The 16,607-nt window shown below is 37.0% G+C and overlaps 1 protein-coding gene across 4 annotated transcripts in view; it reads left to right on the forward strand.

Moving 5' to 3' along the window:
• LOC148418746 (contactin-4-like) overlaps positions 1-16,607 on the forward strand; it is a 97,850-nt gene that overhangs the window by 40,617 nt on the left and 40,626 nt on the right. For all 4 annotated transcript variants that reach the window (XM_088423558.1, XM_088423557.1, XM_088423560.1 and 1 more), the window contains 4 exons: positions 2,379-2,481; positions 3,819-4,003; positions 10,186-10,325; positions 15,309-15,438. In XM_088423558.1, coding sequence (XP_088279684.1) covers positions 2,379-2,481; positions 3,819-4,003; positions 10,186-10,325; positions 15,309-15,438 — 558 coding nt within the window. The remainder of the gene's footprint in view (positions 1-2,378; positions 2,482-3,818; positions 4,004-10,185; positions 10,326-15,308; positions 15,439-16,607) is intronic.

Here is a 16,607-nt window from a genome sequence, read left to right on the forward strand (position 1 = left end):
CCTCTGTTTTTCATTTCATCTTTGTCTGATGTTTTGCTCCCGGCCACACATCACAAGACATCCTGATGTTATAGGGACCGCGTTAGCGAGTTCATTTAACCGCTAAAGGTTAAAGTGTGAGACAATTACCGGCGCACTTCTACCTGTCTGCTCGAACATGGATGATTGTGCCATGGTTACGTTCCATTCTGCGACATCTGTGATAGAGATCTGAATTAGCTTTCATCGCCACTCAGGGAGCCAGCCTGATAGCACATGCCACACCAAATCAACAACAGAGAATTGCCTTGTTTCTATGGCTCTTTGTGCACCAGGACTTTAAATTACGACACAAAAGGCTACCTGGATGGTAGCAGCCAAAAATACCAAATTCCTCTTCTGAGTATTGAATGTCCAGTCTTAGTTTTCTGGTGTTATCCGATTTGAAAAATACCGGAATGAAAATCCTTCTGACAGCCCCGATACTTATGGGAATGACAAGATTGTTGCTTATTCTTACTCATCTGCGTTCACCTTGTCCCTTCTGGAGGTAGATCTGTTTTTCACAAAGAAGCAGCTGGAATAACCACAGGTTTTGAGGGTCTCGCTACGGCGCTGATGCTCTTTCTTTTTCGGCCTGTCGGCTAGATTGCGCATTATCAGCTCTGTGTCGTAGGTTTCTGATAACACCCAGTTTGTGCTTCAGTGGGTGGTGTGAGTCAAGGAGTAATTGTTGGTCGGTGTAAGCGTGGGCTTTCTGCAAAGGCTCCTGGCGTCTCCAGTATGATGATGATCTGAAACATTAAAGATGAACACGTGAATGTATATAAAAGCATAGATACAGTATATGGTTTTTATATACAGTGGACCCTCGCCATACAACACGAATCTGTTCTGGAGTCGGGATCCTAAGGCGAAATTGTCGTATTGGCATAGAAACCTATGCTAAATAGCTAATGCATGCAAAACACCAGGTAAAAACATATACATATAAAAAAATAGTAACAAAATAATATAGTGAGTACTACTTATATATACATGTGTGTATATATATATGTAACATCAAAAATAAAGAAATAATGAAAGATAAAATTGTATGTACCTTTGGATTGACGTGACTTAAGCTAGCGAGGGTAACAATCTTCTTGGTATTTCTTGATTACCCCGAGCTTTGTTTCCATAGTAATTATCTTCTTACTTCTCCCTTTAGCATCACTAGCAATCTGTGGACCCATGGTTAAGCAATTCAAGTTTGAATTAAGCACTAAAATGCACAATAAATACGCTATCATGAGAACTCACATGAGGTCAAGTCTTTAGCATATCAGCGTCTTACTGACACTGTAACCCCGTAAATAACTGGCCAGTATCTTAGTGACACCAACCAATAGCAGACCAGCATTTTAGTGCAGTGACAAATATATTGATGTATGAGCGTGGTGTGACTCCACGGTCATACGCACGCACTAAACGCCAAGTTTGAATTTGTAATTGTTGTTTATGCCGTTATGCGGTAAAAATGCCCTAACAAGGAAACAAAAAAACTTCATATTCCACTTTGTAACATGAAAAAAAAGGGAAGATAGGGATGCCATAACCCAGGGGTCCACTGTAGTTTATTTAAGAAATGCTCAATCCCACCTTTTCCAGACTGATACCAATAGTACTCAACTAAAGTAGTTACTGATATGATTACCAATTTGTTCCATGGTCTATATATATATATATATATATATATATATATATATATATATATATATATATATATATATATATATATATATATATATATATATACACACAGACACACACACACGGTATATGTTTGTGTGTGTGCGTGTAGTTCTGATTCATGAAAGTCACTTGAAGGCAATCGTCTCAACAGTCTCTTTATCCCCAAAATATTCACATGCACAATAGGAATATTTTTAATCCAGCAGAGTCGCTTGACAGAGCGTAAATGGGATGCTTTGTAGACACGTTGACAGCTCCCATGGGGTTTAATCGGAACATTCTCTGGTTCATAACGGTTGCAACTACAACAGATGAATCTCATCTGAATGCAAAAGCTCAAATTGTCCATGAATTGTCAAAGTTGTATCATATCTCTGCTGGGGAGTTGTATTTTGTTCTCGTTTTTCTCATTACTTTCAATGGAAAAGCTTTTTGTGTCGGTGCTGTGAGCAAAGCGGGTTGGTGCTGCTCAGATCACAGTTGGTGGCAGAAGAACTTTTCATTTTTATAGAAAACTGAGGCTGCATATGAAAGAGTCCTCAGAAGGCAACGAAGAGCCGTCACAACTTGTCGCTCGTTTGTTTTCTTCTGTGTGTTATTTTGATTGACAATCATTTTAAAAACAAGGTTCAACCAACAAAAATCATATTTTCATTGCCCTGTAGGTGTTATGGGTGAATATGAGCCAAAAATTGAAGTCCAGTTTCCTGAGGTGGTCCATGTTGCCAAGGGATCCACGGTGAAGCTGGAATGTTTTGCTCTTGGAAAGTAAGGCATCACTTGCATCTGGCTCATCTCAACATAAAAGGAAGAATGTTTTTTTGTTTTTTTTGTTTCTTTCATTTTGCATACATTTCACATCTTAACTGCTATAACGGTGTCTCGTTTCAGTTACATTCGTTAGTTTTTTCTTCTTTTTTTTTGGGGGGGGGGGGGGGGGCATAGAGTGAAATGTATCCCAGCCTGCAGCATGAGATAATGTGATTAAAGTTAAAACGTTTGACTTCAACTCTCTAGGGTCAGAGGTAATTCCTGCAGTTTTAAATTCAGCAGGGAATGAAAGACCTTATAAGCTGTTAAAGCTTTTATATAAATATAATGTTAGCGTACGAAAGGATGTTTTGATCCTGAGAATGTCAGAAAATCCTAAATTGTTGTGTTCGCTCCTGAATTTAAGTAGCATATTTTTCAGTCTATAAGGCACACTGAAAATGCTTTAACCTTATCAAAATATAGATCAACAGGTAATCATATGCAACTTATGTATGAAGGTCAAATTTAAGTTGAATAATGCTTGAAGCATTAGCTGTATTCTTTATATTTTTAACACACTACAGCTAATAACACGGTGGACCTTATACTCCATATGGAAATTTCCCAAAGTATAACTGTTCATTGAGACTGCAACTTACAATCAGGTGCACCTTATCGTCTGAAAAATACAGTTATTGTCCATATCATAAAAGGCGGCAATGCCAAAGGATTTTAAGGTATTTTTTTGCCAGCAGTAATGGTAGCGCTTAAGTCGTGTTAAACAACCTTTGAAACAAATCACTGAATACTTCATTATAAAATACGTTTTGAATAGTGTCATATTTTGCGACATAAATACAAGATATTTGGGAATGGGCCAAAATAACAGGACCATGTGAATTTTTAGTTTCGGGTGTACATTGAGAAACAATGTGCCAAAATCCCTGAATAAAAATCTATTTTTTTTTTTTATTTTCTACGATTTTTAACTCGATTGCTCGTTTGAGAAAACCGCAAAACAAACTTTTGCAGCGATGATATTCAGTTTTGTCCCGCATTTCACACTTCAAATCATTGAATTTCGCAGAAAGAAAAAGTGTGACGAATCAACCGACCCTGCTTCAACATTGCTTTTTGTTGACTGGTGAACAAATTTATGCAAATGCATTTTGTTACATTGTTTTGTTTGTTAAATTTAAAATTGTTGCACCTCTTTTCACCAAACACGCAGAACTTGTTTCCTTTTTGAACGTATTAACTCAGTGAATGAAATACATGTTAGATTTTTCACTTTGGCAATCCCCTCATTTTATATAATCTGGGTAAAATTTCCTGTGTTTTCCTCTCACCAGCCCAGTTCCTTCAATAAACTGGAGAAAAGTGGACGGCGTTCCTTTCCCCAGGAAAGTGGACATCAGGAAAGCCAGCGCCGTTCTGGAAATCCCATACTTCCAACAGGAGGATGCCGGCACGTACGAATGCGTAGCCGAAAACTCCAGGGGAATGAACACAGTGAAAGGAAAGCTTTCGTTTTACGGTAGGTGATCCCGTGGAGCATAGCAACAATATCAGACCTTCCGTCAGACCCTAAGCGACCTCAACAGTGGTCACAGTGTGGCTTGCATGCGAAGAGAGGTGCGTTTTAACGGCGCATCAAAATGATTAAAGACTGTCTGTCATGATGCCTCTAATATTTTGATCCAGATTAAAAGGAGTTATGTGGATGAAGCTGAGCCCTTGCATTTGACCTTGGTGGTGATCTTTGCGTCGGGCTCCACCAGATGGCATCATGATTGACATTCTTCCAACTTGACTGGAGATAAAAGCTATTAAATGCACTGTACATAGACCAGTGGCACATATGTCAAGCGCATAATCTTCCCCAAAGCATCTGGAATGACAGGAAGGGGGTCAGTGGTTCCACTCATTGCTCTGCTCAGTCCACTCGTTGAACTTTCTCGCTTAATGAGTTTGGATGTTTCTTGCGGACGGAAAATGTGCCGCATTTTACATGGGTGTGCAATCAAGACTGCTCAATGGATGCTTGCGGGGAAACTATTTCACAGGAAAAATAGGAGATGATTTTTCTATAGTATGAAAATGATTGAAAACGATCATTGTTAATTTGGGACCTACCATGAGGTTCTCCACGGGGATAGACCGATAATTGGCCTGGGTGATTGTGCTTTTTCTAAAGATCTCGGCCGGTAAGAAATCAATTTAAATTTGGATTGACTTCAGGGAACGATTTATTTAATTGTTTTCTAAACTTTTTAATAGATTCTGCTGAATCTGGAAGGTCTACGTATGCAGCTTAGGTTTGAAATTAAAACAACGGTCGTTGATGGTTTTCAACGTTTCAGCTGTCTTGAAATTTCGAAAAACATTATTTACCATGTAAAACTATAAGCTCAATGCTATTGAGTAGCCACAGGTTTTGTTTTTAATTTCATGACAGATGTCTTTTGCTGTAAGATGTAATTAAAAAAAAAAAGGGACATTTTTTTTGTATTAAATTTGCAACATTTTTGTTATGATTTCGTTACCGGTTTGGTCTGTAACATGTCGGAAAAACGGCATAAGATATTGACTGTTGTTTTCCGAAATAAAAGCAAATATTTGTAAATGTCTTGTTTGATTGAAAACAGTGATCAGTTTGTTTTCATGGAGAACTAAAGAAATCGGAATATTTCCAGCCGAGAGACGGAAATAATGAACATTTCGACAATTTAGTCCCAAAATAATATGATTATTAAAAAAAATTATTGCTTAGCTTTGAATAGTTGTTTACTAGTTGTCTAGTTATTGATTCAAAGACGACTAATCAAAGTTTCACCTGTAAAACATATGTTTAAAGACCTGCAAATAAAGTTAAGTGTTCATTTCTTGGCGCCCAAATTTTCCCTTTTATTGAAACAATATGCTCCAAATTTTGGTGATCATTTTCCTTGACCAAGAATAATTGTTAGTGGCTTTTCCATATGCCTTTTTTTTATTTATGTAAGGCTCAGGTTCTGAATTGTTCTGATTATTTTTTTATTGCTTCGTGTATATTATACCTAATACTAGCTTACGATTTTCAAGTTTCCAATGTACGGGTCATACACTTTATACAAGCCATGGCTTTTCTTCCTATCTTTCTTTCTTTTTTACCCCGCAAGTCAAACTGTGTCACCTGTCAGAAAGAACTTATTTGGGGTATTAAGCAATTTGCCATTGTTTACAACTTTTACCGGAAGCTCTCGGTCTTTTTGGTCTTTAACAACCCAAGAGCACACGATGATCCACGGCGGCTGGTCATAGTGAGCTGCGGCCCCTTTTTCATTTTGATGTGTTTTGTCTCTCTCTGTTTCGCTCATATCGCTCATACTGTCTGCAGCCAGGTGATAAAAATCACTAATCTTATTTTCATCCTGCTTTGAATTAAGCTTTTGAGACATTTGTCAGCAGGGTAAGCCAATGGGGGAATCGATAATGTATATCTTGTTCATCCCAGCAAGCGACAAAAAGTGGTGGAGTCTCACTCTGGGGGGGGGGGTATAAATGGGCGTCGTCCTATATGGTGCTTCATGATTAAAACATTCACAATCGCTCATGTTGTCACATGAAAACAGAGGGCGTCATTTGCCAACATTTAGAAAAAAAACTTTATAAAATGTTACACTTTCATGATTTCTATCAAGAAATGTTGTGCCATCAGTCTATGGCTGAAAGATTTATTGTTGGGACCAAAATCGTAATCTCAGATTGCTAATGTGAGAAGTCAAGCTAAGCGCTCCCGTCGTTAATTTTTTTTAACATTTCATCTCCATTGCACTGTTACCGAAACTCCTATAAGTAATTTTTAGTGGCATATGAACAATGCTGGGCATTAAGCTTGTACAGCAGCACAGACTTCATGTTTTTCTACCTAATTTTAAGCAAAGACACACTTGTTTTCTTTGGAAAAATCCTGTCACGAACTAATCGGCCTCCGACTGAATGCATAAACAATATTTTGCACTAAAATTTTGCACAACATGATATTCTGGACTACATTATTAGCACCATTGTCTCTGTTTGTTTATTGCTTTGTATTTATTTATTGCAGAATAGAACAGAATAAGAATGGCATTGTGTGGCACAACATATACATATGACAATAAAGCTTGTGAAGAGTTTACTAATTTGTACCACTGAGTAAAATTTTGAGATTTACTCATTATAGCTTTGAAAAATCTGGAGTATTTTATAATGTTTATATATTATATGGGTATGGGCCAATGGAAAGAGACCACAATGAAATTGTTAATTTTCTTGTTTTTGTTGTTTTTTGTTCGTTTTTCTTTTTTTTGTTGGTTTTCTTTTTTGGCACAGCTAGGGGAAAAAAAATAAAACTTAAGAGAAATGCAAAACACCCCAGTGTAACATTCAGTATTTTTCTGTATTTTGGGAGCATGACAAAAACAGGTGTGTAAACCTGGGAGAGAACCACATAATACAGTTATTTTCACCACGTGGCCCCAAATTTTTCATCCTTTTCTTTCTCCCCTGTAAAATATGCATTTTCACCAAATGGTCCCCTCCTTCTGACTTTTGCCCTTGTTATCTTTTGATTACTAGACTGAACTTCAATTTAAATAAAAGCACAAATCAAAGCGAAATTTCAATATCTGTCAGAAAAATCACAATTGATTTTTTTTTAAATAGTTTCAAAACTAATTGAATCAGGCAGTTATAATAAATATAATAATGTAAATAAATCCAGTTTTTACAGTGCTTTGAGGACACACGTGACAATTTACAATGTAATTATCATGAAAAAAATGACTTTAAGAGAGAGTATCTAGGAATCACAAATGTACCGGGTGGCGGCACAACCGAAGCCGATATCCAACAATCGTCCAACTGAATATGGACGTTGGCCATGATGGACAAACACCGGGTCCAACTGAAGATGGACATCAGCCACGACAGACAAACATGAAACACAAACAACCAATGGCAGGTGGCGCTGGACAACTGCAGTATGGCAGATATGGACAGTATGACGATAGCTACTTGGCTAACCGTGGCTCCTAGCTAGCTAGCTGGCGGCAAAACGATGTTCCTGAGATCTAACTGCCCAGAGCAAGTGAAAATCTACCTATGTTCCATCTTGAGCCACATTTTGGCTGTTAATCCTGATGAAAGGAAACCATTAACAAATTAAAAAAAAAAACATATTGGACAGAGAGGCGGCAGCCAAAGTACACTTTAAGCAGTCTTTTGTCCTGGATTAATTTATCCTTGGCTCAGACCAAATTTTCCATTTCTCACTTTCTCTCCACTTGACGGTCAGTTCGATTGAGTGTACGCTTGGTCAGGTGCAAGCAAAATGGGCTGTCGGCTTTCATTTGGGAATCTCTGACTTGGAGTTGAAACCTTCACGGTATCCAAGGGGCAAACAACACCGAACCGGGTTCGGGGGTGAGGCAGCAAGGTCCTGGCACTGGGGTTAGAATTGGTTAGCATTGATGGATGTGCTCATTAGAGTGCTCACGTTATGCTGCAAAAGAAAAATATGCATCTATTACGGCTGTGTTATTGAGCCCCCCCCCCAAAAAAAAAAATAGAGTATCACCAGTCATTCAAGACAAGCTTAATTTTAATGAGTTTTAATTGAAGTAATATACCCAACAAACATTTATTTTATGGTTTAATTTATTCCAAAGAAATAAGTCCATAACTCTCTTAAACATCATTCAATTCAGAGTTTTTACGATGTATTAATTTCAAGTGTTAGGATAAAGAAGGGTCGTAAAATGAATTGCATTGAAAGTTAGTAACTATTATCAACAGCTTTTTAAAACCACTTGTCCAGTGTTATGCCATCTTGTAAAACAAGCCCGAACATCTATGTTTTACTTTGAAAAACTGCATCCAAACACTTTTTTTTTGGCTGTTATATTCAATCTAAGCCTGTTGTGACTCGGGGAAGATATTTGTCGAGACAACACGTGCAGTCATTTTTGCCAGTATAGGGTGAACACGTGATACCAATGATTTGAATGGCCTTTTGGCAGGATTGTCTCTGGAAAATTGTGACTGACAGATTTGTCAAACTCTAACCGAGAACTAAACTCGCTTTTGGTTGCGGTTCTTCGTAATGAACCTTATATATTTTTCCTTCGTATTACATCAGGTACACTTCAAGGATTGTGAATGCTGGAGTCCTGCGGATGGATTTGGTCCAATTTTAAAACTAATTAACAAGACCCTGAATGAAATAAGCTCAGCCGAACTTCAGCTTGGAACCTATAGGAAGACGAAATATATGAATTGAGTATTTATACAGCGCTGTGTATATAACATTCATGTTATTTTTATGTGGACTGAGGCAGTATTCCATGATAAATATTACAAGCACACTTGCTGGGCAGCAGCTCCATTTCTTTTCATCTTTTTCCGTATCATTAAATCCCCCACATACAAGCATGCTTGAGCACAGTATATGTTGAAATTCCGTGCCTATTTGTTTGTGTTTCTGCCTGCGTGTGTGTGCGTATGGGTGTGTGTATGTGTGTATCGAGTGAATACAAGTCATTGACTTTCCCTCTGCCTTACCATGCATCTTTTAGAGACAAATACTCAAAAGTAGAAGCCAATTAGAGCAAGGTTTTGTTTTTTTTTCCTCTACAGAAAAACCAGCAAAAGGTCAGTCCTTGAGTGTGACATTAGGTGAGGTTTGTGAAATGGAAAAGTGCAGTCTGCCATTACTCTTTTCTTCCCACTGGCCCCTTGTGATAGGAGCTTGACCTACACATATAATCCACTACGTACAGAGAGCTTGGTCGCACTTCCTTCATCTTGCCACATGACTGCACTTTCTTGTTTTTTAATTATTAACGATCCTTGCGTAAGCTGCAAGATACAGGAGAATCCAATTATTTACATTACGTTATTTACATTAGGTTTATTATGTTATTGCGTCTGGTCTATCACCTATAACCCTATAACAGGGGTGGCCAAGTTCGGTCCTCAAGAGCCACAATTCCGTCTGTTTTAAATGTATCTTCAACCAACACACCAGACTCAAATCAGCGACATTAAGAGGATTCTGCAAAGCTTGCTGATGAGCTAATCATTTGAATCAGTTGTGTTAGTTGAAGGGACACAATGAAAACAGGCTGGATTGTGGCTCTTGAGGGCCAAACTTGGCCACCTCTGCCCTGTAATATCATATGTTCATACATTTCAATGTCCAATGTATGCTTTCACAAAATTAATTTTAGTATATTTAACTCTTTCAGTGCCATGGACGAGAATTCCCGTCTTTTAAAATACTTACCTTGTTTGCCAGTGATGAGAATTCTCGTCAAATACGTTTTTTTTGTTTTGTTTTGTTTTTTGAGGGTAGCTGGCATCCTTGACTCGTGCTTATTTTAATATTAAGCCAATTGAGCACTGTAGTGATGAGCTGTGACCATTGGCAGTGTCGCTGATCAGCCATAAATACTACACATACTGTATATTACATACTTGTAATTCAAGGTAAAGAATGTAAGTCAATCTTTCGCATGATAGCACCCATGTTTGCATTTTTGTCAGCCTTGAAAAATGAGTGAAAACGCTAAAAATCGCCTTGCGTTCTCGAGGTTGCCTTTTCCGATAACTCTTGGCACTGAAAGAAATAATGACTTGAAAATCTTTAGCCAATTGTGACTTTCATCTGCCCCATTTGTCCTGAAACTTTTGCAGCTCCGCCACATCTCATTGAGAAACCTCAAGATGTCCAGAAGCTCATTGATGACTCCTTGGCATGGGACTGTAAAGCCACTGGGAAGCCAAAGCCTTCCTACAGGTGGATGAAAAATGGAGAGAACATGGAGCCCACAGAGGTGAGCCACGTGGGAATCGGTGTTACTGCAGAAATAAGGACGCCGCATTGGTTGGATTTATAATCCCAGCTTTCACAGAGATGTTCCAAATAGGGCTATTGGATAAAGGCATTTTCACACCATACTCCCTGTGAACGGTAAAGAACATTTTGCCATACAGCCTAGCAATGTAATGTTTTGTGATGCTGCTAAGTCCAGTATGAAAAGGTCTTCAAAAATGTAAACAGAACTTAAGGTTTGACAGTACATAGTATAGTGATGCTTGTTCTCACTGTACTGATTAATTTCTAGCCATTGTGCATTCATATTCATTACTGCACTCCCCTTTCGAGTCAAAGCACTCTGTTATCCTCTTAATCCTAAATAGCGTATCCCTCAAATGAATTGAAGCATTTTTCTCTTATTTAAAGTCTCAACGGTAAACAGAAACAACGTTTAGCATTTGTATTATTTAGATACCATTTCAACTAAAATGATATGATAGCCACTGTGTTAAATGACCTAATCATTTACAATCTACGAAGGTTTCGGCATAAATGCAATTTCATTGTTCATAAATTGGAACAAAAATGCTAGTTCCTGTTGAAAAAAAAAAACACACGCTTTAATGCTTTTTTAAATTACAAAATAAATAAATAAATAAAACTGCCTGAGCATTTGAGTGCAGCTTGCACCTGATGAATAAACAGCTGCTTAATTATGCAAAACTAGCGACACAAACACACCAGAGGATATTGATCAGTGCTGGATTGTAATACATGTGGTTGGAAGAAACCCAGTCTGGCAACACACGCACACTGAAGCCTGTCTAATAAAAGGGCTTGCGATCAGGCTGAATTCTCAACAGCGTGTGTAAACAATGTCTGTGACATTTTTATCAAATCTTGGCGTGTCAGGAAAATGCTCGGACTTCATAATAGTCCCATCTATACGATTGTTTCTTCCACTTATCTGGGGTCGTGTTGTTGAGGCAAAGCTACTTTGAACAGATTTAGGCCTGAAGAATAAAAAGTTGACCAAGTTGGGTATGTCTTTTTTTTTTTTTTTTTTAATTATATAAAAATATCTACCTTGAGTGTCTGGCGGGACCATATTTCAAGACTTTTGCTTTTGAGATCCGCTTTTTTTCCAAATATTATACACAGATAAAGGCGTTATAGGCAAGAGATGTCATTAGTAGGTTGAATGTCAAATTAGTAATGAGTCTTCCTTTTTTGGGCTCTAACAGTCTCAATGAATACATATAACACTGTGAACTGATTTCAATCACAAATAGAGTGAACCTCACCATGTATTTGATGCGCTGTGGAACTCACTTTTCTTGGAGGGGAAAGGACTTAACTTGGCCACGATTGGTTCATTTCTACCAAGAAATGTATAGCCCATTTGGGGATTCTCTTAGCCTGATTGGATTATGCGGTAATGTGTTCATAAATTTGGCAGGCCATATAAAGTGTTCTCTCGTACATCGCAGGCGTTATATTGCCAAAAATTTACATGGTAACCAAAGTCCACAATATAGAGATCGATCTTTTTTTGTTGTTGTTATTTTTGCTCCCCTTTTTCAACTAGTTTGTTTCTTTTATTTAAAAAAATAGTTTTCTGTTTTTTTGGGGTTTTTTTTGGTCTGCATGCTCTGAAAAATATCAAGAAAATAGCAACGTAAACCTGCAATGGATACAGTCATAAATGAAAATCCATGTAGTATTTTACAATGAATAAAATTGCTATTTTTTACTAGTCTGACTTAAAGTAAATAAATTGTTGTCAAACTGCAATAGAAAAAGTTACGATGATAAATGGATGTCCTCGACGAGTAAACACATATTTTCCATTGTTTAAAAAAAAAAAAATCTCCTGCAAAGAAAAAAGTACAGGATGCCATTAAGTACCTCTTGAAAATGGCCAATAAGTGGATCCATTCAGACTGCACGGCTGAATGGCTTTATCAGCAAAGGTGTTACGTTATTTGAAATGCCACCATTAACCACAGCGGTGTCATAAGTGGAACAGGGAAAGGTCAATGATATAAGACGCAGTAGGAGGGGGCTCTGTTGAAGGTTTTTGACAGCATTTGCTGGCAGGGACCGAAACTAATTTTTCCTGAAATGTTTGCGAGTCAGATTAAGAGAAACATTGTGACAATCAGTCACATATTTAAATGAAATTATGCAAGTGCTTATTTTTCTGTCATAAGAACAAGTCGGACAGCAAAGCAAATATTCTACCTTCAATCGCCCAAACTGACTGAAAGCCATGACTTTATGTCCGAACTTGGAATGTAGATGTAAAGTGTAAGGATAATAAAGCAATCTTCTTCGCTCGTTATTGAAGTTATTCAAAATCAAACAAAAGGATGCTGGCGCAAGCATCCAGCAACAACCTTCACGCTGTGATTTGTGTGCGCTGTTATCTGCTTTGCACAGGCACAGCGAGAGGGAAGGGTCAGAGTTTGGCCAAGATCACTCACAGTCAAAGTGTGCTTGCTAAAGCACACCGTACAACAAATGATGGCTGGCAAAATCAATTGATGACATTTGAATCGGTGTAGCTTTATACAGATATGTCAAAGTCAAGATGCCGCATTCACCTTTTTTGGGAGCCAGACTATTTATTTGTGTCCACTGTTGTCTCCATTTCCTCTCACCAAGGCACCAATACTGAGCGCATTTGGACTTAGCAGGTTAGCGCAATTTAGGCAAAAGATTTCGACCGAAAACAAATGTCCGCTACAGCGGACACAAACCAATAGGCTGGGTATCGAAGGATATATTTTAAAAAGTAAAATTAAGAAAAGAAAATGTGTCTTGAATTTAGATGTCCAAGGTGTCCAATCTATTCATTTGTGTCTGCTGTTGTGTCTATTTCGTATCACCAAAACAGCGAAGATAATTGCATCCTACTCCAGCACATGAGACATTGAATAAGACAGAATGTCCTCAACTGAGCACACTTGAACTTAGTTGAGGGGTGCAAATGATCAAATGTCCAGTACGGCACGCATTAACACACCGGCTGACTCTCAGAGGATATATTTAAAAACAAACAAAAAAAAATAAGAAAAGAAAAGAAAAGAAAATGATTTTGGACGTCCAAATCAATTTTCCAAACCATTTAAAATGGTTTGTTATTAGCAGACACTAACATAATTCAGTCTGAAAAATTAGCAAAGCTCTCGTACAACATTGACGTATTTGTCACGTATAAGCCTGCATACATAGCATAATTTTCAGGAAGCCTGTGATTGGCTGTTGCGGACCTAGACTGGTCATCAATCAAACAATAATCACACTGGTGTTTCGTTACATTTTTATTGTGTAGTGATAAGCAACTCCACATTGGGATTTCACAATAGAAAAAACAGTCGATTGTGCGAAAATAAATTGCCGATAATAATAAAAGTAGATTTCTAGCGATTCGTGCCTCAAATCCACATGTTAGTGGGTGGAAATTGGCCCCTCTGGCCCGCCCATGACGACGGGTCTGAGTTTATTTTTTTCCAATACTTTTTTTCTCACCATTAGAGCTGTTATCTTAGTTTTGTATCAGTTCCACGTCAATACTCAAAAACAAACTGCCTTGATCTAAGTAGTGTTATCGCTTAACAATTAAACGTTAATCTTGTTAACAAGATTGAAATAATACACCTCACTATCCCTGTACTTTTGGATGGGAGTATAAATAAACGAAACGATGCAGTGCTGTTTGTAAACAACGTTACCATTTGTTTTCTTTCAAAAAAATGCCTCACTCCTGATTTAAGTCTGCATTATGATTTATAAATTGCATTCACCAAATTGTCTTGCCTCCAGAAGCTGCTTCTAAATAAAAATGCAGCTTTTTCCAATACTCTATTAGACTTTGGACCTTCAATGAGTCAGTTGTCCTTGTTTTGTATTCTTACTGTATCTTGTTTTTCTTGAGCTTACTTTTTTTGTGAGCCCTAATTAAATACCGAAAGTGAAGGGCAACAACAGGCGGACTTGAAAAAATGAGCATGAAAATGGGAAAAATAAATAAATAAAAATCGAACGTGTTGATTCAAAGTCGATAGAAAAGCTGAGGCATTCATAAACACATCCTACAAAGATTTTATTTCATCCTGCCCGGTCATCTTTTTGTATAAACTTGCCGTTTCACTGAGTGGAAAAGTTCAAACTTAGCCTATTATGGATTTCCCTTTTTAGGACGATTTTTGGCAGGAAAACAATACAGACAACTGATAAACTTGCTGATTAATTAAGTAAATAAAGTTTATTTCCTCTTAATGCATTTTAATAGGTTCCATTTACATGCGGATTCCCAGAATGTCTTGTGAGGCACAATTGATAAAGTTATACTGGCAATAGTTATTTAGATAGATAGATAGATAGATAGATAGACACACACTTGAACAAGGACCTAAACATATATATATAAACATATATATATATATATATATATATATATATATATATATATATATATATATATATATATATATATATATATATATATATGTATATATATATATATATATATATATATATATATATATATATATATATATATATATATATATATATATATATATATATATATATATATATATATATTTAGGTCCTTGTTCAAACACCAACAAACGGGGTTGCCAAAACAGTAGTAAGGTAAGGTCTCCCATACTCCAAATTTCCCACTGCAGTACACTCTTAAATATTACGACTACCCCCCCACTCACGCTGAAGGGGAAACAGGCCCTGTGGTGCAGTGATATAAATAGGGCATGGTTTTATTTCACTCTCATAAACATGCAGATTGATTAGGGTCATTTTCTGCTAGCCTGCTTCCATCCACCCAAGCCCTCTCCTCCATTAGTGATGAAATCCTAGATTTATTGCCACGTCTGTTTTTTTCAGAGCATAATTCAACGAGCCCTGCGGCTGTTTTTTATGTAGATGAGCTGTGGGAGCTTGGCGTATTAATGACATGTGTCTGTGTCCACAGGAGCGCATACAGGTGAGCAACGGGGCATTGTTAATAAGCCGCTTGACCCTATCGGACACGGGAATGTACCAGTGTGTTGCCGGGAATAAGTACGGCGAGGTCTACTCCAATGCTGAACTCCGAGTTATAGGTAAGATCGTGGTGTTGCGTCTGTGTGTGTATCCGTAGCCGCATGACCTTTGCCCTCTCAGTTATTGGCCATTAAAAGGAAAAGGACACATTATATACTTTGGTATATAAAGTTCCTTTCAAGTGGGATTTGAACAGTTTGTTTTTTTTAGGTCCCTGCAAAGCTTCTGTCGTATGACAGGAGTAGTATTTCTTTTTCTTTTCAAAATAAGAGTGAATTTGAACTTAGTAACAAAGGATTGTCCTTTGATGTAGTTTTCCGAAAACGTCAGATCTAATTTGATGTTTCCATTTGTCAGCAGTCTGTAGTTACTTGCAAAGCCAAATACAAATTTCAAATTAAAATGATTTTATGAAATGTAAAATGTTTATAAAATGTTGATTGTTTTCAACCTTTTAGGTTTTGAACCTTTTCTTCACTCATGTGACCTCTTATGAAATATTTTTATCAATCGTGTACCCTCTAACAGCACAAAGCATTTATATATATATATATATATATATATATATATATATATATATATATATATATATATATATATATATATATATATATATATATATATATATATATATATAAAAAAAGACTTGAAATAGTGTGCTGTGGCATCCGTGTCTGATGTAAAAAATTGTGCCACTAAACACAACTTATGAAAAAATGAATGCTCTACCATTCTTGTCTTGGCATAAAAAAAAAATAATTCGTTTTTTTTTCCGATACCAGCAGAATGCCATTGACGCAATTTATATTTTCATGTTTTTGAACTCTTCAAAAAAAACATGAAAATACATCCCTGGCATTGAATGACTTAAAATTCCTCATACTGTATGATTGAAGTGCTTTCACAGTACTCACCGTTCTCAATAATAAATATCATTATTATTTTCTTTAAGAAAACAACATTCACAATGAGTTGAATGGTTTAAAGCGGAGTATATTATTCCTTTATTTACTTCTTTTTTGCAGCAAAGTGTTCAGTGTTCCGTGTAGTCTGAACTTAAAGAACGAGGTTAACCTTGGCAGAAATAACTTATATCTTTTACTTCATTGCAATCTCATAGCCAAGACCCGCTAACATGTTTTACTCATATCTGGCCCGAAAATAGATTTGGAAAAAGCAGAACATCTGTCATCTGTCGCAGGTAGAAAGACAAATTCAAATCACGTTA

Source organism: Hippichthys cyanospilos, chromosome 9 (genome assembly GCF_059441005.1).
Source record: "Hippichthys cyanospilos isolate Australia breed blue-spotted pipefish chromosome 9, RoL_Hcya_1.0, whole genome shotgun sequence".
NCBI lineage: Eukaryota > Metazoa > Chordata > Actinopteri > Syngnathiformes > Syngnathidae > Hippichthys > Hippichthys cyanospilos.